At 52.7% G+C, this 25,827-nt stretch overlaps 1 protein-coding gene across 3 annotated transcripts in view; it reads right to left on the bottom strand.

Annotated features, from left to right (window-relative positions):
- Positions 1-25,827, bottom strand: part of MTMR4 (myotubularin related protein 4) — a 59,633-nt gene that overhangs the window by 13,069 nt on the left and 20,737 nt on the right. For 2 of the 3 annotated variants that reach the window (XM_065037299.1, XM_005515006.3), the window contains exons 2-8: positions 24,928-25,001; positions 14,353-14,442; positions 11,579-11,695; positions 10,818-10,900; positions 10,461-10,627; positions 8,980-9,076; positions 2,104-2,217 (exon numbers count right to left, since the gene is read on the bottom strand). In XM_065037299.1, the coding sequence (XP_064893371.1) occupies positions 2,104-2,217; positions 8,980-9,076; positions 10,461-10,627; positions 10,818-10,900; positions 11,579-11,695; positions 14,353-14,442; positions 24,928-24,930 (671 nt within the window). In that variant the 5' untranslated portion in view covers positions 24,931-25,001. Of the gene's footprint in view, positions 1-2,103; positions 2,218-8,979; positions 9,077-10,460; positions 10,628-10,817; positions 10,901-11,578; positions 11,696-14,352; positions 14,443-16,676; positions 16,920-24,927; positions 25,002-25,827 lie in introns of those variants that run through there. The other variant, XM_013371401.3, reaches the window with a different exon arrangement.

Genomic DNA, 25,827 nt, shown 5'->3' with positions numbered 1-25,827 from the left:
TCCCCAGGAACAAGCGCCAGGAGCAGAGGAAACGGCCTCAAGTTGCGCCAGGGGAGGGTGAGGTTGGATGTGGGAACAATTTCTTCCCCAAGGGGCTGTGGGGCATTGGAACAGGCTGCCCAGGGCAGTGCTGGAGTCACCATCCCTGGAGGGCTGGACAGACGGACATGAGGTTCTCAGGACAGGGGGCAGTGCCAGGGGTGGGTTATGGTTGGACTCCATGATCTTGAGGGCCTTTTCCAACCAAAATCATTCTATGAAATAGCCAATAGAGGGTTTACAGAGCTGCCGCCTAAAGGTTGCCCACTGAGACGCACGTGCACAAGTCCTTTCATTTCCCGAGTCTCTGGGTTAAGCTCCTGTCTCACTCTGGCACCATCCCAAAGCCTGAGCGCGAGTGCTCAGCCCTGGGGCTGCAGCCGTGTCCTGTTCATCTGCTGTACCATCAACACGGGCAGAGGTGACACCGAGCGCATCGAGCTCTCCTGCTCACACAGCCCCAAGGTCTTCTGAAGGTGGTTGTGCAGACAGCGGGTAATGACCAGGCGCGGCTGGCAGGCGATGGCCGTCTGCCTCTGCAGGCAGCTAAATAATTAATTGCATCCTCTGTGTTGTTTTAAAAGCGAATGTGCCTGGAGGTTCCTGCATCTCTACTGCGCATCCCCACTGAGGACTCGGAGATGCAGATTTCTGCTCTGCTTAACAGGTAAATTGTACTTTTTGAAAGAAAACTGATAATGTGGTACCTTCAGTGTCATGTTTCACAGATCTGACTGTGAGCTGATGAATTCAGCCTTGTTCTCCAAAGCCCTGAACTCTACCAAACAGTCCTGCGCTTGTCACGTACTCGAGCCCACTTGTCCACTCTCTCCTGATCTGCGGGTGAGGAGCTGAGTGTGAGGCTTTCAATATCTTCCCATCCCTTTCCATACAGCACAGGGCACTCCAGAAAAAGCCGTGGCCCTCGCAGACCCTCCTGGCTTCCAATCTTGAGGGCAGAGGCTAAAGAACGCATGAAAACGAGATACACGGTGGCCAAGCGCTTGCCCCATCTTGTAGCATCGCTTGTCAGCATCTTCTAATCTGATCCCCGGCTGCAAAGGGCTGTAAATTACCGGGTACCATTACAGCGATATTATAAAGCAAGGAACAAAATAATTGTTAGAGCAGCAAAAAGACATGGCTTTGCCCTCGGGTGGGGAGGCGCAGCGGGACAGTCTCCAGCACCGGGCCATTTTTAGCAAAAGTAATCGCAAATACAATTAACTTCTTAGCTGACTTGGCTACAAAGAGGGAAAGGCTCCATACAATGAGCAGCGCTTGTTATTACTCTGCTAGAGAATTTAGTCCTTCTAGAAGAAGTAATACCCAGTGTCTGCCACCACCTGACAGCAAACACTGCAACACGAAGATGTAGAATTAAGAGGCGTGTAAATTCCCTGGTTTTGTTTCCAGGCTTTTGTACTTCACAGGGTTGTCGTCTGTTGTGCAGCTCTTTTCTTTTCACAGCGTTTTATATTTGGATTTAGTAACTGCTAGCATGGAATCTAAGGCTAGAAACCATAACGTACGTTCCAGCATGTGCACTGACTGGGTGCACTAATTCAACCGGTCTCGCAGAGGATGTTTTGGATGGGAAACCATCCTCTGCCCTGAAAAGCTCTGCTCTGTTTGCTGCCTGGCCTCCTGCATCCCCCTCTATACATTATTTTTGGAAGGCTGACCAGGGAATAGGTATTCTATATATTTACCAGGTATCGAATCAACAAAGTTCAAGCACACGCAAACATTTCATTCTGTTGCCTAAACGCTGTCAGACTCTCAGAACTCGCTCAAAACAGAAACGATTTGCTCTGGGGTGTTTAAAGGTATGTCCAGCTGGCAGCAGGGCTTGTTTTGGGCAAGACTTCTTTTCAAAGCACCAGCCAGGTACCAAGCTGTGAAAAGGTTTTGAAACTCAGAAATCTTAATCCAACACAGTGTTCTTGCTGTATCTCCATAGGAGGAAAATCACCCACATCTTCAGATCTACCTGAGCGCGGGCGAGACCACGAGGACAAGGGCAACTGCTGTAGGTTTAGGGGAGAGCTCTTTGGTTGTTACCTGTACACCACCACAGGGATCCTTTTCCACGACCTGAACGAAGCCACATTCTCCAGCTCCTTATCGGTGATCCAGACAGGGACCAGCAGCTTCTGGGGATAACTGGAGCAAAGTCTGGGGAGAAAGAAAAAGCAGCACAGAGGCAAGATGAGGACTCTGCAATCAAAAATCTGCACTAGAGAAGCCGTGCGGAGAGCAGGCAGGAGCAGCTCATGTTTCCCCAAACTTGGCTTGTGGGACCTTGACTCTTCTTCATACCCATCTTAGCACAATCTCAATGCGGGAAAAGTGACCCAAAAAGCGCTGTCAGGAATGAGCTGAGAGCAGACAACCTCCTTTCACCCCACGCCTCGCTCCGGCCTGTACAAAGTACCCCCGTTCTTCCCAAGGGTGCCTTTGGTGCATACTCGGGATTTAAGAATTCATGAGGGTTTAGGGGAACAGCCCTTAATTTATGTGGGGTTTTGGTTTCCTCGCAGCACTTGCAAACCCAGAAACGCACACGGCTTCTGGTAAATGATAATCTGCCACTTTCTGCCTTGCAGAAAACAGGTCACTGCAGATAAGCTTCATACATTGCTCTCTGCAAGGAAGACACAGCTCTGCCCAGAGAAATGGCAATGGTGATTTGGGGTATGCTATAATAAAATGACATGAGAGAGATCTAAAAGAATATCCTGTTTTGTGGGGCACCAGAAATCAGATTCCTGATTCCCATGTGAACACACACCAGCAGCGAGAGGAGTGTGATGGGCGAGTCTGATCCGGACCCTGCGGAAGGAACTAACGGCAGAAGATGTGCCATGGAGGGTCAGCTGGACGTGAGGAAAAGGTTCTTGACCCAGAGTTGCTGGACACTGAACAGGCTCCCCAGGGAGGTGTCACAGCCCAACCTGACAGTGTTCAAGAGGAGACACTCAGGACATTCTATGGTTCTAACTCCCGGTGCACACAGTGAATAGTGGGGGGGACCCAACTCTCCGACGAGCAGAGCAGCAGTCCCAGAGGAGCCCCACATCTGCGTGAACACAAGTGTAGAACAGTCCAGCTGAAATGGAAATTCAGTTGGGGAGGGTGGGCGAGACAGGAAGAGGCAACAGGATTGCAAATGCTGAGGTCCCAAGAAAAATGTTAAAAATCCAGCTGCAGGTATGTTATCAGCAGAGCAAGAGGACGGACAGCCAAGGGGTGCTGGGGAGAAGGGGAGAGAGTAGAATGATGCAAAGGTAAGAAACCAGGAGCACAGGCGCTCCCTGGTTACTGCAGCTACTGTCCTTCCGCGCTGCAGGCAGGGCCGGCCGCAGGCAGCACACGGCTGCAGGCAGCACACGGCTACAGGCAGCGCACGGCCGCAGGCAGGGCAGGCAGGTCACATGCTGCAGACAAAGCGCTGCCCGGATGCTGGACCAGCTGAGCTCCATCCAGCAGCTGAAACAAAGCCGAACACGCAAGCGACATCAAAGAGCAGCTCCAGCTCCAGGCTATAACCCACATCCTTCAGCAGGAATGTTTCAGGGCAGATGGGAAACAAAGTGAGGGGGGTGAAACTACCCAGCCATAAGCTCCAGAGGTGGCCTGGTGTGCAGGACTACAGAGATGAGGAGGGGTCTGGAGCCTCTTTGTGATGAGGAGACACTGAGAGAGCTGGGGCTGTTGAGCTGGAGAAGAGAAGCTGAGAGGGATCTGATCCACGGATCAATAGCTCAGGGTGGGTGTCAGAGGATGGAGCAGACTCTGTTCAGTGGTGCCCAGCGCCAGGGTGAGGGGCAACGGGCACAGACTGAAACACAGGAGGCTCCATGTGAACATGAGCAGAAACTTGTTTGCTGGGAGGTGCCAGAGCCTGGCCCAGGCTGCCCAGAGCGGGTGTGGAGTCTCCTTCTCTGAGACATTCCAACCGCCTGGACCCACCTGTGTGATCTGCTCTGTGACCCTGCGTGAGCAGGGCTGGGCTGGGGATCTGCAGAGCTCCTGCAGCCCAACCAGCCTGGGGTTCTGGGGTTCTGTGACTCCTCCGAGCTCAGGGACTTCCCTGCTGATGGCAACAGGCACGATACGGCACTTAATGTTATTTAGTCTGCGATGCTGGTGAGGAACTGCCTGCCACAGCACTTCACACAGAGTCTAGACAGCTCCACAGAAAAGCCCCGGGCTGAAAGCAAAGCTGGTCTATGAGATAAAAAACAACAGGGTGAGGAAGTAGAATTCAGGCAGCAAAATTAAAGCTGTCAGGAAAGACGCTGGAGACCAGGATGTCTGTGGTAGGATGTCTAGGCTTGGACATCTCTGAAATACCTCAGATTCCACCAGTGAAGTTGGTCAGGAAATTAGAGAAGCATTGAAGTGTGACTGAGAATAAAGGTATGTGGGAGCACCTGGTAAGACCTGGAGGAACTTTTGGAACAGTTGAGTCTGTACAAGAACTGGCTTCACGGGAATGAAAACAGAATGAGTTCCCTGGCACTTGAGCTGAAACACTCCAGGAGATGTCAGCAACTCAAAACCGGGGAAAGTCGGCAGAGCAGAGGTTCAGGAGCACATCTTCTAAGAGCTCTGCAGCCTTAGGAAAACAGTAAGACAGAATTCGATGAACACAGGTAGGGAACAGGACAGACTCAAGAAGCTGGGCCAAATTTAAGCAGAGTGCGCAGAAACAGGCAACGATGTCGAGACAAACAGACCTGTGCTTCTAGGGTAGAATTCTGAAAAGTAAAGCAGATGAACTGAAAAGGCAGGATTTACTAGTGGCGTCCTAAATTTCAGAGTACAAGCTTTGTAGGAAAACCGAAATAGGTTGAGCTAGAGAACAAATATGTTCCAGGAAAACGTGAAGGTAAAAGTGTGAAGCGCAGAGTCACCAGCATCAAGAAACAAAGCAGAATGTGCATGGACCCAAATCCCGAGCCTAAAGAGAACTGCGGGAGCACTGAGGCGCCAACACCAAACACCGCAGCGACCACAACGACACCCACGAGAGGCTGGAACAGACTCAGAAAGGCTGTGAGGGCAGAAATTGCAATGGGAGACTCGCGCTGCTTCCACGTGAGCATCACAATAACGCTTGAGACAAAGGTGACGGTTTTAGACGCCATCAGCTGCTTCTTGGAGATACCAGCCAAATAATACAAAAGTATGGAGCTCCTCCTTCGGTCCTAAGCTGCTTCTAAATAGAATAATTGAAAAATTGCTTTGTTACATATTCATCATACAGTAGAATTTCAGAGGGGACGAGCCTCCCACAGCAGCAACAACCAGATTCAGAAAAGAGGGGAAAAAACTTGTAGATATGGTGGTTATTTGGACATGCTATTAATATAAATGCATCAATAAGATCAGAAAGGGCTAAACAGTGACCAAAAGAAGGATTTTAGATGTCAAAGGACACCCTTCTAAGAGGGGAAATGTTTCCAAAGGACTCAAACCCAAGAGGAGCCCAATGTGCACCTAAATTGAAAAGAACAGTAAAAGTGAGATGTCGTGCAGCTTCTGAGAAATGATCTGTTAAATGATTAAAGCTCTGAAGACCTTTTTCAAACACTGTGGACGTATCAGCCTGCTACCACAAGTGAAGGTCTAACAGATCAGCAAGATCGCAGCAGAAAATCTGAACTATTCACGCTGGTGTTCAGCAGGAGAGCCCCCAAAAAGCTGCCAGCGCTAACCCCGTTTTACGAGGGACAACGTGGGAAGTTTTAGAACAATCTGCTAGAACGAGGAGTAACTAATCACCAGGACTAGATAATGCTCAGCATTTCCACGGCAACCCAAATGTGCACCAGGTGAATGATTAACCGCCGGTGCTTACATTGGCTCGGACGCCGCAGGAATGAACGATGGCAAACACGGGGTCGGTTTGGTAAAAAGGTCTCTGGGAAAGCGCTTAAACGTGAGTTCAGAACAAAGCGCCGGTGGCCACGGTTGGTTCGAGGGCAAACACGGCACACGCGGGAAGAGTCAACACGGCTCTTCGGCAGGGACGCTGTGTCACGCACGGACAGCTCGCTGGACACACCGCTGCCCGAGCAGATGCGGCTCACAGGGCTGCCAGTGGATGTGGGTTTTCAGAAGGGTTGTTTTATTTTTTCTTTGTTGTTGTGGGGCGTTTTTCCGTTTGTTCATTTTGTTTCACAGGTCACTCCCCACACACTGGAAGGAAGCTCCTCTGAGGAAAGAGCAACGCTTGGAAAGATAAATAGCGCAGGACTTCAACGGTCATTTTTCACAACAAAGGGAGCGCCAAGGGGAACCGTGTTCATCCCCACACTGTGCTCGTGTGTCACAAGGAGAAGAGCCCAAGTGACGGAGGTCGTAGAAGGATGGGTTGAGACGCCCCTGGGATGTCTCAGAACACAGGGTGAGACTTTTTTCAACAGTGGGGTTTTGACCCCAGAAAAGTGTGGCTCTAACACCTCAAACACACAAATCGGCACAGGTCACGCCTACGGACAAGGACCGACACAAGAGGTCCTCTCGGCACGAAGGGAGCGGCCAGGCCGGGGAGAGGGATCCTCCTCCTTTGCGGGATGCAAAACCAGAGTGTTTTGCTAATGGCAAATATAAGCGAGAACACTAATTATCACCCTTCAATTAAAGCCAAGGATAGTATTAAAATTTGTAGAGAATTTTAACAAAAAAAAAAAAAGACAAAATACGAGTGAAGAGCAGCCACAGAAATGGGTGGGAAACATCAGCTGCCTAAAGCATAAGACAGAACTCAGCTTTTCCCTTATAAAGCACAAAATAAATAAAACCACAACTGCAAAAAGATCAGAGCTGAAAACCAGCACCGACACTGAAGGAAAGGTGAATGGGTTTATTTTCCTTTTTGCACAGCAAATCCAGCAGCATCAAGGCCGATATGAAACGGGTCCTGTCGCAGAACACGGGTGCCCCAGGTGGGGAATGTCCAAACAGGCCCATTTCCCACCGAGAGATCACGCAATCACGTTGTTATCTTTGTATGCTGGAATAGTATACCTTTATGGAGACCAAAGGAGTGGTTATTATACGCTTGTATTGCTCTAATTTTACGATGGCTGTCGCCAGGAAGAAGATAATAGTTTCCAGATAAGGACATCTCGGAACAGACTTGAAAGACAACGGACAAAGCCATTACCTTGGAGTATCCTGTCTCTAACAACACTGTTTTGCCAACGCTGGGAAATAAAAGATAAAAGGACTATAAACAGTTAAAAAGTAACCTGATTCCTGTGAATAGAGGCAGGTGGTAAGGATCAAAAGCCAAGGCAGGATTTAAAGACACACTCCCCGAAGCAGAACTGGTTTGAGTTGCACAAGCAAACAACACCACCCTGAAGATCTCGGGATGTCTGCAGGAAGGCGCGACCTGCCGGGATCCCTGCGTGGGACCTCGGGACTCGGAGAAAAGCAAAGCCAGGCCTGCATCCAGCTCGCTGAGCTTTGGTTCAAGTCCGTTCTTCCCTGGTTTGACTGGAAAGAAAACATCTGTCTCGAGAGAAGTTGGCTAATTGCTGTGAATTACTGGCCAGGAGAGCAAACCACAGATGGCCAGCCTAAGCTGGACTTTCTGCAGCTGCTAGAGGGACGCACGTCCCCAAAAACCTCGGCTGCTCTCAAAGACACACGGAGACTCTGCCTAGGGCAGGGACCTACAGGTTGCGTCCTCCAGAACTGCGCAGGTCAGGAGAACGATTCTTATTTTACATCCTTGGAGAAACTGTGTAAATGCCATTAAAACCATGTTAACAGTCCAAAAGCAATGATGTGGTCAGTATGGCCAAGTAAACTGTAAAACAACCCCCAAATCTAGTGCTTGCTGCCCGGATTCTCGAGGAAGAGAGAAAAGGCAGCAAACTGCAAAACTCCACCAGGATTTCCACCCCCAGGCCTCTCCATGAGAAACCAGTGACAGGCACCTGGTGACACAGAGGTGACGGGGATGCCTTTACTGGCTGAGACAGAGAAAAGATTGAGGGATACCGGTCATTTCAAGAAAAGGATTACAGGGAATGCAGAAATGAATATGTCTGGCAAAGCTTAATAAAATCCTGTTGGCTTAATGCCACCTGCTGCAAAGAATGCGGCAGCGCTTCTCCAGGAGCTCCTGGGCTCTTCCAGGAGCAGAAGACAGGCTGGGATCACTGGGAAAGACCTTCGGGAGGCTCCAGCCTCCCGCTCACAGGGAACCACCAGATCACCCAAGATGATCTGTAAGGATGAAGAACCCCCACCTCTCTGGGGATCGGCCCCAGGACACTCCTGGGGAATTACTGGGCTTTTTTCCTCCCATGTCCAGTCTGAACGTCACAAGCTGCATCCCGTGGCTGTCGTCTCTTTCTTCAGTCACCGGCTGCTGTCGTCAGAAGAGTTTCACTCCATCGCCTTTGGAAATGCCGTTCCAGCAGCTGCAGGCAGCTCAGCCTTCAGCCTCTGCTCCAGACCGAACGAGCCTCCCGTGTTCCCCAGGGTGCCAGCATCAGACAGCCCTGCACTGGCCCAACCCCGCTCCTAAACAGCCACCAAAACTTTGGTTTTCATTTCAAACAGCATTTTAGAGAGAACAACTGGCCAGAAACGCGACCCCACGATGGACGGTTCCGCCAAGACAATGTCATCAAAGGATGAGTTATGGCCAGCGCGTCATCAACCACCCGAGTTAGCGTTTCTAACTGCTGCTGGCCCAGGTGTTTGGGCTGGATTCCTTCAATTCCACAATGTGAAAGGTGGGAAGAAAGGGGATGTGGCTCATACGCTGATCTGCCTGAGGGTTCTGAAGGTCAGGAAGGAGGATTAGCTGGGGTGTGACTCAGCCGCTGCTCTGCCGGGGATTGCGAAGGGAAAGAAGGGAAAGAAGGGCAGGGGAGAGTGGGGAGAGCCCGGTGGTGAAACACTCACTTGTAATTGTTGTTGATGTCAGAGACGCGCCAGACGTTCTGCAAGTCAAAGCCCATTCTCACCAGCTCCATCTCAAATCGGAATCTCACGTGGTCTCCTGGAAGAGCAGAGCATGGGGTATTTACTGACAAACGTGCCAGCGGCAGCTCCGGCGCAGCGTTCACAGGCCACAGAGAAACTACAGGAGCTGGACAGCGGGGATCTGCTTCAGAAGCCAAAAAGATGTGTCCATCACGGGGGTTCCTCTGCTTTTTGTGTTAAATCAGGTCACTCTCAGTCTCAGGGCACAGAGCAGATGGAAACAGCTTTCCCACATCCATGTGGGAGTGGGGGACATTAATTTAACCCACTTTTTGCCCTTCTGACAGGAATGGCTTCTGAAGCAGATGTCAGGAAACCCATGGCAGAAGAGTCCTGAGCACCCACCCCAGGCAGCTCCTTTTTCTGGACTCCTCTCTCAGAGACTGACTCGGGGTTTGTTCTCTCATGTTTCAGCCTCGCCTCACAAATCCTGGATGCCTCTGTTGCTCGAGTGTCAAATCTTGTTAATGAATAAACACTGCAAAGCTCTTCACCCCATTCATACCCTGCAGCAACAACTTCCACAGGTAGGCTTATTTATACCAGAGAATACTCCTTTCTCTAAAGCAAAGACAACAAACATCTCCCAATGGCTGGTGTTTGGGACACAGTAAAAACATGTACTTTACCTTTTCTCTGTCAGCTTCTTTTTGAGATCTCTTTCAGCTAACCCATTCAACCCCATCCCTCCATCCCAACCTGTGTTTGGACAGTTCATTCATGCTACTGCTTCTCTCCTCTTGTATCAGCACATTTTTAAGACTAAAGCCAGGTTTGTCACTCATTTTAATCCCCTTTTATCCATGATGAAGCTGTTTAAAGAAAAAGCAACTGCAAGTGAACTTTGTGCTCCCAGTGAAGCGAAACTCCCAGTCCACACGAGGGCACCATCACAGCTCTGCTCTTCTCTTTATGGATTCAGAGATTCTGTTTGTGTCTGTGTAAAGACGTACCAGACGTCTCCACAGATCTGAACACGGGAGTGTCTATTCTATGATTTCTAGGTGTTGGAGAAGAGATGCAGATGGACTCATGTTAATTAAGCTGTCTCAAAGCTGATGGTGTTTACTACCCTGGGGCAAGACTGCGTGGGCTCTCCATCACTATGAGAGTACTAAAGTATGGGGTGTTTTCATAGGAAAAAGGGAAAAGCTGTGCACACGTCGCTGGCTCAGAACACCCCTTATTGTCCTTATTACTATTATTTCTTTTACTGTGCTGTACCTGGCCATCAGTTGATCTCTAGGCCAGGTACAGGATGCCCCTCACCAAGGTAAACTTGAGCTATGGCTACAGCACAGCCTAAGACACAGCCAGACATCAGTTTATGAACAACAGTTCAAACTGCATTGCAGTGATTCTGGATGGAAAAGCAGAGAGGGGACCGGCCAGGAGCTCACCTGGACGGCAGAGATGTGCATGTTGATCCTCCTCGTCCACACAGACTCCTAAGCACCACGCGTGGTAGGCAAACGCAAAGAGGTCCTCAGGCTTCGCAGGGCGGGCAATGGCTCGAGTTAACCTCTTCAGCCACTCCTGGCACTGCTTAAAGGTGGAAAAATGGCACCTGCAAAGCCAACAGTAAATCATCCTCAGTGGGTAAGTTCATCCAGCCGAGACACATGGACAGGGAGCTCTGTCTTAGTAACCCTGGCCAGGAACAGCTCAATTCCAATGGCAGCACAGAGGGAGACGCTGGAGCTGACCGTGGCGACCGGCCTGCAGCAGCATCTACGATACAACAATTAAACAGATACCTGATCACTTTGGAGTCCTTGCAGACGATGTGAAGCTGGAACATATCCCGACACTCCACGCTCTCCATCATCCTCAAAGGCACCTGCGAGGGACAGACGCAGGGCATGACGAGACGCGCCGCATCCCGCGGCAGACACCGCAGCCTGGCCCGCGGGCCCGTCACGCGCAGTCACGGCTCCACCAACAGTCACGAGCTTCTACTCCAAACTACGAACCCACTCAGAGGTTTATGAAGCTTGGTGACTCAGCGCAGAGCCTCCTTCGACAATTACTATTCGGATTTCTGTTCTGTCCCTGGGTAGCCTCCCACCTGGGGGTAGTTACTGACTAAATCGCATCCAGACAAGTGCAGGTAACCGAGCCAGACAAAAGCTGCAATAAAAGACGGCGAGCCAAGACAGCGAGAGAAAGCCTCAGGCTCCCACTGTCTCATTCTCAATTGCTGGTCTCCAGGCAGGAGAAGTCTCATTAAAACTGGCCTGCAAGAGACCTTAACAGTCTTAAAACTGCCAAGCTTAATGCTTGAATTTAAAAAGAACAGCAAGGGAAAGACCTAATTATTATCCAGCTGAGAACCCCATCTACACCCCGAAATGCAGCAGCAAAACAGCAACTGCACGACCAGCATTAACGAGAGATGGCATCAGGCATGGCACCTTCGAAGAGGGACAGCTCAACGACACAGAACTGGCCTTTACCCCCCCGAAATACTGCGAGGAATCACGGTTCAGGCAGCAGGAACAGGCAGATGTGGACTTACGTTGATCACAGAATCCTTGAATTTGATATGAAGCCTGTAGTTGGAGATGGCGATCACAGCATCGTTCGCGTGGCCGAGATACTCCACACCCTCACCCTGCAACACCGTGAACGGGACCTGCAAGGGAGACACCGCCAGCTGAAGACGTGCAGAGAGCTGTGGGCACCATCCGTGCCAAGAGCCGCTCGTCCCACTGCGCCGCAGCGCAGCTCCCGTGGGAGTCACTCCCGGCAACGTGCTCGTCGTGTGCTGAGAGCCCACAACAGCACCGACAGCGCTGGGACCACGCGAGGGATCTGCTGCCGAAGATACATCAGGAGCCGCTGAGAACCTCCTGATGGATAACTGGGATGTCAAGAGGATGGACCAGACTCTGTTCAGTGGTGCCCAGCGCCAGGGTGAGGGGCAACGGGCACAGACTGAAACACAGGAGGCTCCATGTGAACATGAGCAGAAACTTGTTTGCTGGGAGGTGCCAGAGCCTGGCCCAGGCTGCCCAGAGCGGGTGTGGAGTCTCCTTCTCTGAGACATTCCAACCGCCTGGACCCACCTGTGTGATCTGCTCTGTGACCCTGCGTGAGCAGGGCTGGGCTGGGGATCTGCAGAGCTCCTGCAGCCCAGCCAGACTGGGGTTCTGTAATTATTAATATTAATACATGCACAGGAGAGGTGTGACCACAAACACCACGTACGCCAACCACGGGCACCTGGCAGCGAGGGGCTGCGTGGGAGTGGAGGGTTTTACGGTCCCTGCTTTTTGGAGAGGGTACAGGCAGCCCTGGCACAGGTGACATGACAAAGGTGACAATGTCAGGCACAGTTTGGAGCCTCTCAGCCCGAGTCCCCTGCCCCACGGCAGAGTCCAGACGAGATCCCGATGTGTCACATAAACCAAGGGGGCTCATAGCAGCACCCCAAGATTGACAGGTACCAATGCGGGTCCATGAATCAAAGGTTTGCCCAGTTTCTGCTAACAAGGCTGCGAGGGAATCTCTGCGTACAGTATTTGCATGACTGAGGAAACTAATTAAGTTACCTATATTAGAAACTGAAAAATAAAAATCCAGATAATCAAGTGTTTCTCTGGCTTTGCCTATCAGCCCAGACATGCCCCAGCTAGTTTTAAAACAGGGGATCCTGGCAGATGGGCAAGTTTAACTTTGATTTTCTTGAATTAAAAAAAATTAAAAAGTGAATCAGCTTAAAATTCATCAGTCTCCTCTTCCCTGAACCGAGTAGAGTCCTCATCGCCCCCCGAATGCCACCTGCACCAGGTGACGTGAGGAACCAATTATATGAAAATGTCACAAAGATTTATCATTTCAGCCAGAGCCCTTTGCTCGCCAGACAGGGCACCTGATGAAACAACTCATTATCCTGTAATTAGCACAAGTCAGACAGCCTTGTCTCGATTTCTAAGCCGATGCTAGAGGTTGGGTATATGCTGCCTAAAAATTGAGTTTCCTGGATTTCAGACTTTATGTGCAAGTGACAACTGTACCAACAACTTCTCCCTTCTTAAGTTGCTTGTACAAAAATAACTTTAGACTGGCACCTATCTGAAAACACTTTAAAAAACTGAATTATTTGACATTAAAAAATAGACACTCTTTATTCCTGCAGTTTTTTTACGCACGATTGCCGGAGCTGTTTTTAGTTGGCATGTGTTTCTTCTGCTTGTGTGGCTCTTTCACACAGCAACAGAAGGGAGACAGATTAGAAACGGGATGGTGAAAACTGCAAGAACTGACAGAGGAAAATCCTGGAATAGACTGACAGGTGCCCAAATACAGCTTGTTGTCAAGCCGATGGCGTCCTTTTAGACTTCACCTTCCATCAAGAGAACAACAAATTGCTGAAGGCAAATTGCCCTTTGGGAGGGGTGAATTTTATGGTCCTCCACGCAGAAGACTTGAGCAGATTCTGCTCTTCTCCGGGTGGGCTCAGCTCAGTCACCTCAGCAGCTTCACCTCCCGAAAGCCACAGCCCTGCAGCCCCGACCCCGCGTTTGCTCCTGCGCGTCGCTCCTCCCGCTGCCGCAGCCCTTGCTTTTATCAGCACCGTTTAACCAAGATGATGCCAATCGCGGAACAAACTCAAACACTGCAGCGAGAACACCCAACGTGAGCCTGGAGGATGAGGAGGATGGACAAGGTGCCAGCGGCCGATGTTAAAGGCAATAACAAACACCAGGACGCTTCGGCTCCCACCGCTCAGGATCTCGCCCTTGCTGCACAGCAGCGACAGCACCGGGTGTCTTTCAAGGGCTTTTGCAGCAGGAGGCTGGCATCGGGCAGAGGTTTCTCTTTCTAACAGCTCTGCAGCAGGAAAATGCCAGGAGCAACATGTATTACAGCCAGATCAGCCAGTGCAGCTGCACCGTACGGCTACACAGAGCCCAGCCCAGCGCCGACACTCAGCCTGTCCCAGCAGCGTCCACCTGCTGCAGAGGCTCCGCGGTTTCTCCCTGTCAGCGCAGGCGGAGGGCAGGGAATGCCCAGGACGGCTCCATATTCCATCCTGCTCCAGCCATATTTCCAAGCGGCAGATGTGATGCTGTGCAAATCGCAGCATCTTGGCAGGGCCGGGGAGGCAGGGCCTGGGCGTTCAGAGCCGCCGCCACAGTCTGCACGCGTGCGGAAGGACCCGCCGGTCCCTCCGGAACACGAAGCGGGCTGCAGAACGGCTCTCAGGTTCAAGACCACCAGAGCTGAGCCTGCTGAACCCCAAAGCTGGTTTATTGCTTTGTTTGGTTGTTGTTTTTACTTCCTTACCTGCAATGACTCTTCCTCCTTTACAAGCTCTTTCGGGGGGAACAAGTCCTTGGCCTGGATGTACTCCAAACTGGGAGGGCCTTCCTCACCCTGCATTGCAAACAAAACACACATTGAGACAGGCCCCAGCCAGCACACGTTGTGAAAAGGCAAAAATTGAGGCTGCTGGATGCTCTTGGCACCCCAATACGTTGGGGATCTCCTGGACCTGTGCATGGAAATGCCTGTTCTGCCTCTGGACCTCAGTGGCTCGTCCTGCTGCTGCAGAACTCCCACAGCACAGGGAGAGACTGAACCAGGTCTCCAAGCCCCGTCTCTTCCACCCGTGTTGTATTTGGGAAGCCAAGCAGAAACACCTCGGCCACGCACAGGATCCTGGATCGACGTGATCGTGATTTGTCACATGAAAGGTTACCCCATTACCTTTACTATGGCAGCACAGCAGAAACACCGTGGCACAGAGGATTTCCACCTACAGCTTCCACCTACTCTTCCTCCTCCTACGTTCAGAAGGACTATTTTCTTTTGGAAGTGTTCGTTATTACTCTCAGCCCAAAGAAATCTGGGAAGAGCCTGAAGCTTTTTGAGGAGAATATGCAAGCGTGAAATGTAACTCTACAACAGCTGTACCCAAGTGCAGCCAATTCACAACTTGTGCGCCCGACTGGTGACAGCACCCAAGCAGGACGTTCGTCCTCATGGCGGCTGGACGTGTCTGAGCTGCTGAGACGGACACGCCGGGAAAACCACAAAGGCTGAGAGAACATAGAGCCTGGACACACCATCCTTGGGAAAGCGGAGAGAGTGTCTCAGTTCAGGACGTGTCGATCTTCAGTCACTCATGAGATCTCGGTCCTCGCTTTCACCGACCCTCACCCCATATTCTGCCAAACCACCAACTGGCTACGTGAGCGAGCAGCATCCAACACTCAGCTGAGGATGCTCGCCTGCCCGGAGCTCAGGACAGTCTTAATTCCATGGGTATTCAGTGTGGGAATCTTTTCTTCAGAATGCCTCTTGCTCTCTAACTATAGCTCCTCTAGGCTCCAGCATTTATTAGGAAATACTCTGTTCTGTAAGCATCAAACAATATTTTAAAATGAAATCTCTTTCCAGTTAAGTCATCTGAGCCACAACACCAAATTTCAATCTGAAAAAAAGTGAACCTGACACTGTTGGCTCAGTTCTATTTAAAATGCTGTTGGATCCCCTCGTGCTGCTGACAGCTGCTCGAGCCCCAGCACCTGAAGGTGCAGCCCGTCCTGACGCGCTCGCAGGACCGCAGAGCAGGGCTGCCCCCTGCCCACCCCTGGCTCCAGAGTTGCCCGAGCTGGTGCAAATCTCAGCACGAACCCCAACTGCCGGCCAGGGCATTTCCGCCCCTCACCCGCTCACCAGGCCCTGGGCACCCGCTCCAGCAGCCCTTGGTTACCAGAGACGCTGGGGGGCTCGGGGGCCGCTGCGATGCTGGGGCACTAGCCCAGGAGAGCACGAAGGAAGGTGAGTGCCTGAACAGCCGTGCGACAGCTGGGGAGCAGAGATCATCTCCCATCGCCACTTCGCAGCTCGCAAAGAAATCCCGGTGAGCAGCAGGAACTGGAACAGGGCAGCCGAGCGCTCCACCGGCCCGGCTGTCCTTGTCCTCCTGCCTGCGGCGCGGGACGGGCGGGAGGCTGAGCTGAGCATCTCCCGCTGCCACCGCCCCACCCCGGCTACCAGCGGGTGCCCACGACCCTGCTCCTTTCACAAGCCTGAAAGCCTCAGAGCTCGTTTGGCCATGAGTCCTCCTTGGGGGGGGCTTTTTGCAGGAAGGGGCATCAGGTTTCCTCTGAGCAAGGAAACTCCTTTCTCCGAAGGTATAAAAGATGCAGAGGCAGGACCCCCTCCCCCGGCACCCCCCGCAGTGTCAGCACAGGGGTCTCGCTGCGCACGCTGCAGCCATGGCGGGAGCCGGGGCTCCCCGGGGCCGCCGGCTCTGGCACCGCGATTCTCCAGCTCCGAGCAGGGACCGGCTGGAGCCTGCGTGGCACAACACGCTCACCGGGCCTTCCGGCGACTCGGCCTGCGGTGCCGGGCGCTGCTGTGCCCTTGGGCCCCGGCAGCGGACACGGGGAGCAGGGGTGGCACCGGGGGGAGGAGGAGGGGTCCCCCTGTGCAGGAGATGACAGCCAGGCCAGGCGGACCCAGGGCAGGAGGATCCGCACGCAGCCCGGCCTCAAGGACAGGCCTGGTCTGGTGCAGCCGCCTCAGCACGGAGAGAAGCTGGCGTGCAGCCCCACTTGCACGGAGGAGAGGAAGGGGGGGCAGAAAAAAGCAGCACTTACGAAGCAGTTGAGCATGGAGCAGGAGACGCGGCCGGGCAGAGTCATATTCATTTCCCGAGGCGGCAGCTGGGCCGGGCAGGCACAAGCAGCATCTCCTGCCCCCGGGTCCCTGCTGCTGGCGGCAGCGGATCCGCGGCCACCGCGCCGGGCCGGCTGCAGCCCCCGCGCTCCGCCGGGCCCGGCAAGGGCAGCAGCATCCCCGGCAGGTGCCCAGCGCTGCCGGCTGCCGCTGACAATGGCGGGGGGGCGGGCGGGGGCCGGGCAGGCTCCTCCTCCCTCCCGAGGCCGCCGAGCTCGGCTCTGCCATGAGTGTCTCCCGGACAGAAAATGGAGAGAGCGACAGAGGGATCCCCCCGCCCCTCCAGCCCCGGCCCCGTGCGCACAGCCGGCGCGATGCCCGCGGGCGGACGGCAGCGACGCACCTGCCGGCCCACCAGCCGCCGGGGGATCCCGTCCCGCTCGCCGGGAGCCTGCGGCACATCTCCCGCCAGCACCTGCCTCGTGTCGCACCCATGGCGCGAGCGGCAGAACAATAGCGGCGGGGAAGGCCTTGTCCCCGGCCCCCAGCCCTGCGCCCGGCTGCCCCGCTGGGATGCTCGGCCAGGAGCCGCCCGCCGCAAACCTCTCCCTGCGACCCTCCCGCCGGCCTCTGCCTGCGCACGGAGGGAGGACAAAGGGCTGCGCTGCTCGCTCCTCAGTGCTGGATGCTCCCAAGCCTTCAAGTCCTCGCACTCAGGGGCTGCTGTGTGTGCAAGGAGCAGCTGGATGAGACTGGAACCACCAGCACCTGCGTGCCCATGGTCCTTGGTGGGGACAAGGCTCCCCAGGGCCACTGTCCCCCTTACTGACCTGTCAACAACTCATCATAAGAAGGACATTGAAATACTAGAGAGAGTGCAGAAGAGGCGACGAAGCTGGGGAAGGGCTGGAGCACAAGTGTGATGGGAGCGGCTGAGGGAGCTGGGGGTTCAGCTGGAGAACAGGAGCTGAGGGGAGACCTTCTGATCTCTGAACTGCCTGAAAGGAGCTTGGAGCCAGGGGGGTCGGGCTCTGCTCCCCAGGAACAAGCGCCAGGAGCAGAGGAAGCGGCCTCAAGTTGCGCCAGGGGAGGGTGAGGTTGGATGTGGGGAACAATTTCTTCCCCAAAGGGCTGTGGGGCATTGGAACAGGCTGCCCAGGGCAGTGCTGGAGTCACCATCCCTGCAGGGTTGGACAGACGGACATGAGGTTCTCAGGACACGGGGCAGTGCCAGGGGTGGGTTATGGTTGGACTCCATGATCCTGAGGATCTTTTCCAACCAAAATGATTCTATGATTTAACTCTGGTATAGCAATGCCTGCAGACACAGGGAAATGCCTGGGGCACAGGGACCGCTGCAGGTTGAACACCCAGGAGCTGACTTCTGCTCTCTGTTGTTTGGCACGTCCAGGAGCAAACCCCAAACTCCCCAGGTCACAGCCTGTGCCAGAGGCCACAGTCCAGCAGCCTCCCCAGCAATGCCATCTCCAGTTCCAGCACCAGCTCCTGCTCTGCACTCCAACTCCCACCATTCAGTCCGAGTGAGAATCTCTTTCTTAAAATGAAAAATTAAACCCCAGCCTTCATTAATCCTTCAAGGCCCAGGCCCAAGTAATTTTGCTCAAATTGCACCAGCTTTTTTGTTCCTGGACCATCCAAACAGGGCACAGCCTGTAGGCATTAAGCTCCTTTTCAACATGGTTGCCCCACAGCCAGCACTACCCAGCAACACCAACCGCATGCCAAAAGGTTTTCCTGAAGTCAGATAGAAGATTCAGGCGTTTCTGCACAAATTCATTAAGGGTTAGATTATTCTGAGCTGCTTCAACCAAGGGACAAGCTTTTCCACGCCCAGGCCTGTTGTCCTGTGTCACTGCAGGGTGACAGTGCCCAGGCAAAGAGCCACTTAACGAACCCCCGTGCTGAGAAACCAGACACACAGACCACAGCCACGCACAATTCAGGATAAAAACCCCAGAAGAGAATGTGACTACACCTGGAGATAAGCCATGAAATCCCATCACTGCCTCGGCTCCACCCCTGCCCACCATTTCCACAGTGCACGGGGGCAAACGTCAGGTATTGCTCAGCCTGGGGGACCCGAGTCCAGCTGGCACCCACAAACCAAAACACGTTTGCGTTACACACAAAGTCAACACACCGAGAACAGAGGGTTACGGATGAGGTTACGGACTTGTCGTGGCCAACCCTGGGCGGCAGGAGAGGCACCTGCTCCCCACGGGTGATTCTCTCGGTGAATGCCAGACGGCTGCTGCAAAACCAGGGCAGCAAAAGGAACCTTTTATATTGAAAGTGTAGCTATTAAAGTAAAACTAATATATTTTTTTTCCCTGACACATCAGAAAAGCAACAAAGCGCATCTGTGGATAATGGCTGAAGCAGAGGTGTCTCAGTACGCATCGCTATTTAACATATTAATTGCATACAACACATCGGCAGCGTTAATAACACACAAACCCACGGACGGGGCAGGTAAGGGGTCTGCTCCAGCCGCAGCGAGATGTTTAGAACCAGCGTCCAGCTCAGGGCCTGGCATGGGGACTGTTGCCAGCTCGAGTTGCAGAAGGACCTTTATAACCCTAAGCTGCAGCTGTGCGGAGTTAAAAGGTTGCTCATCAGATCATCACTTTGAATTTCCAACCTAAGATGACCTGAACATCCAGAAATAGATGTTCTCCTGTTTTAACTGAAATATTTTTGCACTTTTAGCATTAAAAAAAGACTCACACATGGCTTAGAAACTCCCACCCAAGAGCTGTGCCTGGTGCAGAGCGGACACAGACCTTGCCCTGAAGTTCAGCACCGAGGCTCACGGAGCTTGAGGAACCAGATTCAAACTCCACCACGTTCACCCCTTCCTCCAGCATTTCACAGAGCACCTGCTCTCATTCCCATGCCATCGACCGGACGGGGACAGGAGCGGTGGCAGCGAGGCCGCCCGGTGCCGGGCACAGGAACACCGAGTGCTCAGGGCCTGGTCTGGCTGGCAGAGCTGGAGGGAGCTCCTGAATGTCACCTCAGACGCCTCCTCGGCTGAACAGCCACTATTTGCTCCATATCACAAACCACCAGCAGACCGAACGTGAAAGACGAGGTTACTTTCACAGAACTGGGCTCCTCTGAGTGTCGTGCATGTGAACATTCATGCAAAGGGAGAGAGAAACCTCCCTCGTTTTCTCCCAATCACAACCACCATAAAGGTCTCATGTTCTTTGAGGAAAAGAAGAGGCGATTATAACATGGGCAGCATGTTCTTAAGACCGGTTTGCAGTAATTAACCCCTTTTCCCCCGACTTGCAATGCATGTTGCTGACGCTCAGCGGCTCCCTCCCGTGCTGCTCCTCCCACCCCTCCACACGAACAGTTTACAACCTCTCGTGAAGGTCCCAAAAGGGATTGGGAGGCTCTGAGAAAGCACAGCGCTCCGCAAAGACAGGGCTGGCACGTGAGGGACCGCCCTGCAGCCTCCGAGGGAGACAATATTCCCCATGGAGATGTGCCGGCACACACCAGGAGCCCAGCCTGCAACATGGGGTCCACACCTGGACTAATATGTCCAGGGAATCGTGCCAGGAGCACGGGACAGGCACCATGATGGTGACACCCACCACGATGGTGACACCAGGAGCACGGGACAGGCACCGCGATGGTGACACCCACCGCGATGGTGACACCAGGAGCACAGGACAGGCACCATGATGGTGACACCGGGAGCATGGGACACCCACCGCAACGGTGACACCCACCGCAGTGGTGACACCGGGAGCACGGGACAGGCACCGCAATAGTGACACCGGGAGCATGGGACACCCACCGCGATGGTCACACCGCTCTCCTGGCCTGGAGCCGGTCAACACCCTGAACCGCATCTCTTAGTCAGCAGCTGGTCCAGCTTTCTGGAGACACAGCCAGGGGGGATCAACAAGCAGGTGCTGGCAGAGCCCATCACTTGCAGGAGGGGGGAAGCAGCAAAAGGGTGGGATGAGGAAAATTGGTCCCATCTACTACAGGGAGGTGCCACAACCAGCATAGGTGTGCCCTTCCCAACCACAACATGTCTTTATCCTCCATTTCTTTTTGGCATCACCAATAAGACTGCTGTGATCACTCTTTCGTTAGGCAGAGGGCACCACTCCCACCCCTTCTAGATATTAAGGGTGAATTTTTCATCACCACAGCATCACCCTGCAGACAGACAGGAGGGAACGCAAGGGGCTACGGCAACGGGTGGTGGAGATCTGAAGCCACAGCCCTGTCCCTGGCAGTTTGTGCATTGTACAAGCTGCCCCGATCTGCCTCAGCTGGAGGAAAACCACAGGAAACCTGGCACGAGGAGGTGGCTTCCACAGCAGGTGCTGCCAGGACATCAGTCAAATCGACGGGAGCCAGCGCAGCTTTGCCCAACAGCCTGGGGCTCCAGCGGCCACCGAGCCCCGCCGGACCTGCTTATCAACATCTTTTAACAGGCAAGGAGTGGAAGGGAGAGACTTGTATCATTTATCTTATCCTAAAAGTTAAAATTTATCCTCCTGCTTAGCAGATACCAGCTCCATGGTGAGGTGACCTGCACTCAGACACGTATTTCTATTTCTCTCCACTACCTGTGCAGGGGAGCTACAGAAGCTGACACCAAGAGCTGACTAGTTGCGGGCAACAGAACTTCTTGTGCTGCCTTCTCTACCTTTGTCACATGGTGGCATCTTTGTCTCAGGTCCCTCTACAAAAAAATTCGGTTCCTCAAAGCCTAAGGAGGTCCTTGGGTGAACTGGAGGGTTGCTGAGCCACTGAGGCGGCCTCCCAGAAACAAACCCCTGAACTTGGTTGAAAGAAAAGTTACTATTTTATACCCTTTAAATCAGGACCGGGATGGCGAGTGCCATCTTTTTATCTTCACAGGCCCGCAGAAGAGGTTCTAGAACCGCAATACTGCATTTAAGATTTGTTCAGAAAGCTGCCCAGAGGTCAGACAGAAGTCAAGGGCTGTCGACTCTGTACGTCAGCAAGAGGGGACGAGGGACGGCTGAGCTGCAAAAACCCACCCAGACCAGCGGTCACGGGCTCCGCCAAAGGGCATGAGCCGACCCCCGAGCTGCCGGCAGAGCCACAGAACCTCGTGCCAACTTACCTGCCAGGTTAGTTTTAAGTAATGTATTAAGGGCCATTAAGTTATGTAATTAATTAAGTTATGTATTAGTTTTAAGTTATGTATTAAGGACTTGGGGGTTTTGGTCAACAACAGGGTGATCATGAGTCAGCAACGTGCTCTTGTGGCCCAGGCCAATGGTACCTGGGGTGCATTAAGAGGACTGTGACCAGCAGGTTGAGGGAGGTTGTTCCTCCCCCTCTGCTCTGCCCTGGTGTGAGGCCACATCTGGAGTTCTGGGGCCAGTGCTGGGCTCCCCAGTTTAAGAAGGAAAAGGAATTACTGGAGAGAGTCCAGCGGAGGGACACAGAGATGCTGAGGGGTCTGGAGCATCTTTGTGATGAGGAGACACTGAGAGAGCTGGGGCTGTTGAGCTGGAGAAGAGAAGCTGAGAGGGATCTGATCAATGGATCAATAGCTCAGGGTGGGTGTCAGAGCATGGAGCAGACTCTGTCCAGTGGTGCCCAACGCCAGGGTGAGGGGCAACGGGCACAGACTGAAACACAGGAAGCTCCATGTGAACATGAGCAGAAACTTGTTTGCTGGGAGGTGCCAGAGCCTGGCCCAGGCTGCCCAGAGCGGGTGTGGAGTCTCCTTCTCTGAGACATTCCAACCGCCTGGACCCACCTGTGTGATCTGCTCTGTGACCCTGCGTGAGCAGGGCTGGGCTGGGGATCTGCAGAGCTCCTGCAGCCCAACCAGCCTGGGGTTCTGTGAAGGTGCTGGGTGCTCATTCGGACTTCAATAGCCAGAGTTAAGAATTAAACCACTACTACCTGCTGCCTTCAAGGTCATTTTCAGCAGCAGCTAGTCTTTGGGAAAGAAATGAGAAGAGTCATACAATGAAAGCAAACAGAGCTCCTACCTGCCGCTACACCAGGCGTTTGTAGCAGCAGAAAGCGGAGAGCAGCTGGTGACACATCCAGATTCGGGCGCTGCTGAGACGGGAGCAGCTTTCAGGCAGCATTGGCGCTGTGTCCTCTGACTGCAGAGCTCCCCGGGGAATCACCGGAGCACTCCACATGCCTGTGGGGAACCGGGCCTCCAGCCAACCCTCCCGGCAGCTGCCTGGAGAAGTCCAGCTCCGAAGGGCTGCAGAGAACCCTGCAGATGGTCCATCAACCAGACCCCAGCTCCAGCCCTCACCCCAGCAGTCACGACCCTCCCGAGAGGTGGCAAAAGGACTCGGAGGAGGTTGTCAAGAGTTTGCAGCAGGTCCTCACCTCCAACTGCTGCCAGAAGCTCAGAAGCAGATGGAGGCAAGTGCTTATTCCCACAGCTCACAATTATTAGTTGCTTTCTCTCCCTTGCCAAAGGAGACAAAAAGCCAATATTTTCTTCTTAAAAGTCATCTTCAGGTATTCATAAGGAGCAGAAGACCCTCTTGTCTAGAAGAAACCAAACCATCCCTGGTTACAACCAAGGGTGGGCCAGGGCCAGGTCAGGATGAGTATCTGTCAAGACACAGGAAAGGAGCACAGGGAAAAGCAAACGCTTTCATGTTTTAATAAGTCCCAAGTTCCAGCCTATGCACCCCAAAGAGAATAAAGGTCTGAAAAGGGGTGACAAGGATTAGAGATGGCTTCTCTACAGAGAAGAATTTAGAAGACTAGAGCTCTTCAGATGCCCAATTGGAACGTGACAGATCTACAAACCCCAAAGGCCACGGAGATGCTCACGGGCAGCACCGCACTTTACCAATCCCAATACAAGAACCGGGGACCATCAACTGAAACAACACAGGGCAAATTCAAAAACAAAGCAAGAGGGACTACCCTGTGCAACCTGTGTTTCCTGGAGGGATTTTGGATGTATTTTCAATTTTAATCCACTCTTTGCTTTTTCACTGATATCTGGATACATCTGCATCAGTCTCATACAAGAGAAGTTGTTGGGTCTTTTACAATCTGCCACCAGGGTAACACAGTCTGAAGGGTCACACACTTTCCCAGGCCACGACAAGGACAAACTTTCACGTCTGCACCCCAGAGCAAGCTCCTCAACCCCAAACTGTTCCGATCAAAAGCACAAGAGACCCTGAAGCCAAAGCAGGGAGTATCGGGATAGGGACTACACCAAAAACCACTGCATGCGTAACTACTAGAGCTGACAGTGCAATTAGTGCAGAGAGCACCTTTCCTTTTCTATTCCAGTTGTTAGCAGATCACACAGGGGACGATCCCACAGGAGACGTCACTATTTCCTTGAGCAGCCTGCCAGATTTTATTTTTATTTTCACATGTTTAACCTACATTTTCTCGTCCTCAATTTGGATTTCCAGCCCTCTGACCGTCTCTGCTGTTCTGCTCTGTTCTCCTCCTGACGCCACGACTCACTCCTGGCAGCGGCGAGCGCGGAGCTGCCGTTGATCCTGCGTTGCTGCAGCAACGCTCGGGCTCCCGGCGCCCGCAGGTCCCCGTGTCACCTGCAAACCCCCTCAAACCACCGCCCTAACAACACCTGCAGCATATTTTTCAACATTCCTGGTCTCTGGTTTTCTTCCTCTCATCAGATCGCACGTATTTTGGGTTATTTCTTGCATTAGAGGCACTTGATCTGAGTTTATCAGCAATCTGGCTGGTCTGGCTGTGTTCCAGTCTTTCCAGATTCTCTTATACCATATTCTTCTGCGACTAATTATCCCGAAAATTCTGCTACTTTGGTGGCACCAGAGCACGTTATTAACATGGTGTTAAATCTTCACTGAGAGCTGACAGAAGAACAGAATGAGAAAGCCCAACATTCAGTTTTAAAGCAAAAATAAATCAGTAAGCCACAAACCCAAAATAACCATGTCAGTAGCCCAAGGAAGCAGAAGAGGATTCCAGTCTTATTTACTTTTTTCCTGGTACATTCCAATAAAAAATGAAAGGGTAAACTTGTCCTACCAACAGCATCATGGCCACAGTAATAAAATCTCTCTATATTATATTACTCTATATAATATACCAGCACTCTTCTTTCCCATTCTCTTATTTATTCTCACACATTTGGCAGCAGTACAAGATTTGGACACACAAGGAAAGCCCAAAACCACCCCCAGAAGACAAACTGGAATATGTACTCACCATCCTCAGACAGCGTCCAAAACCTCCTGGTTCAGTCACAGCTCAATCTCTTCTTGTTCTGCCACTGGTCCCACCTGCAGCAAACGAAAGATAAACCAGAGGAGAAGTTTAGATCAACAGAAATGAGACTTCAGCGTGAACACAGAGGGGAAAAAAAGCAAGAGCCCAGTGCTGTACTACCACTGCCAACCTCTGTTTAGTGCCCTTTCCAGGAGCTGCTGGAAATCAGATCCAGCATCACAGAGTGACACCAAACCCTCTCCATCGGACACAACACACAGCACACCCAGAGGTACCAAAAACACCAGAACGGCTCAGGAAAGAAAGACGTGGTCATTACAGTTCAAGGACCTGAGGAGGATCCTTCTTCATACAAAACTTGCTGCTTGGAGAAGACTGCTGGTGTCTTGGGGGAAAATCGCCTCTAAAAATCCCATTTCAGGTGCCCAGGAGGTGGGGCAGGATGCCAGAGCTCCAAGTGCCATGTGAAAACACGCAGCCCCTTCTGCCAACTTCCCCCGTCAGCAGCGGGATGGTCGGGGAGGCCTTTGGGAGGAGGGGAGAAGCCAAGGAGCAAGACCTGAGCTACGTCCCCCTCCGAGAAGAACCTTTCAACAGCACTGGACGGTGCCACATGCAGATCCTGGGATGTCCATGAAGAGACCCTTCCTCGAGGGTCTGCCAGATTTCTCTGATACGGGACCATTTGATCACCAACATCTCTCACCTGTCCAAATTCCGCCTTCTGTTCTGCTCTTTCAGCGCCACATACACCAGTTACACGCAATTAAACCCTGCGGCTGGAAGGGGTCAAGCAAACCTGATTTTTTTGCACATCAAGCAAACCTGATTTTTGGCAGTTACCGGCAGCCTGTAGGATGCCAGAGCTCCAGGACTCCT

The sequence above is a fragment of the Columba livia genome, chromosome 20 (genome assembly GCF_036013475.1).
Source record: "Columba livia isolate bColLiv1 breed racing homer chromosome 20, bColLiv1.pat.W.v2, whole genome shotgun sequence".
Taxonomy (NCBI): domain Eukaryota; kingdom Metazoa; phylum Chordata; class Aves; order Columbiformes; family Columbidae; genus Columba; species Columba livia.
Note: the sequence above shows the minus strand (reverse complement) of the source record. Positions and strands in the feature narration are given on the sequence as shown.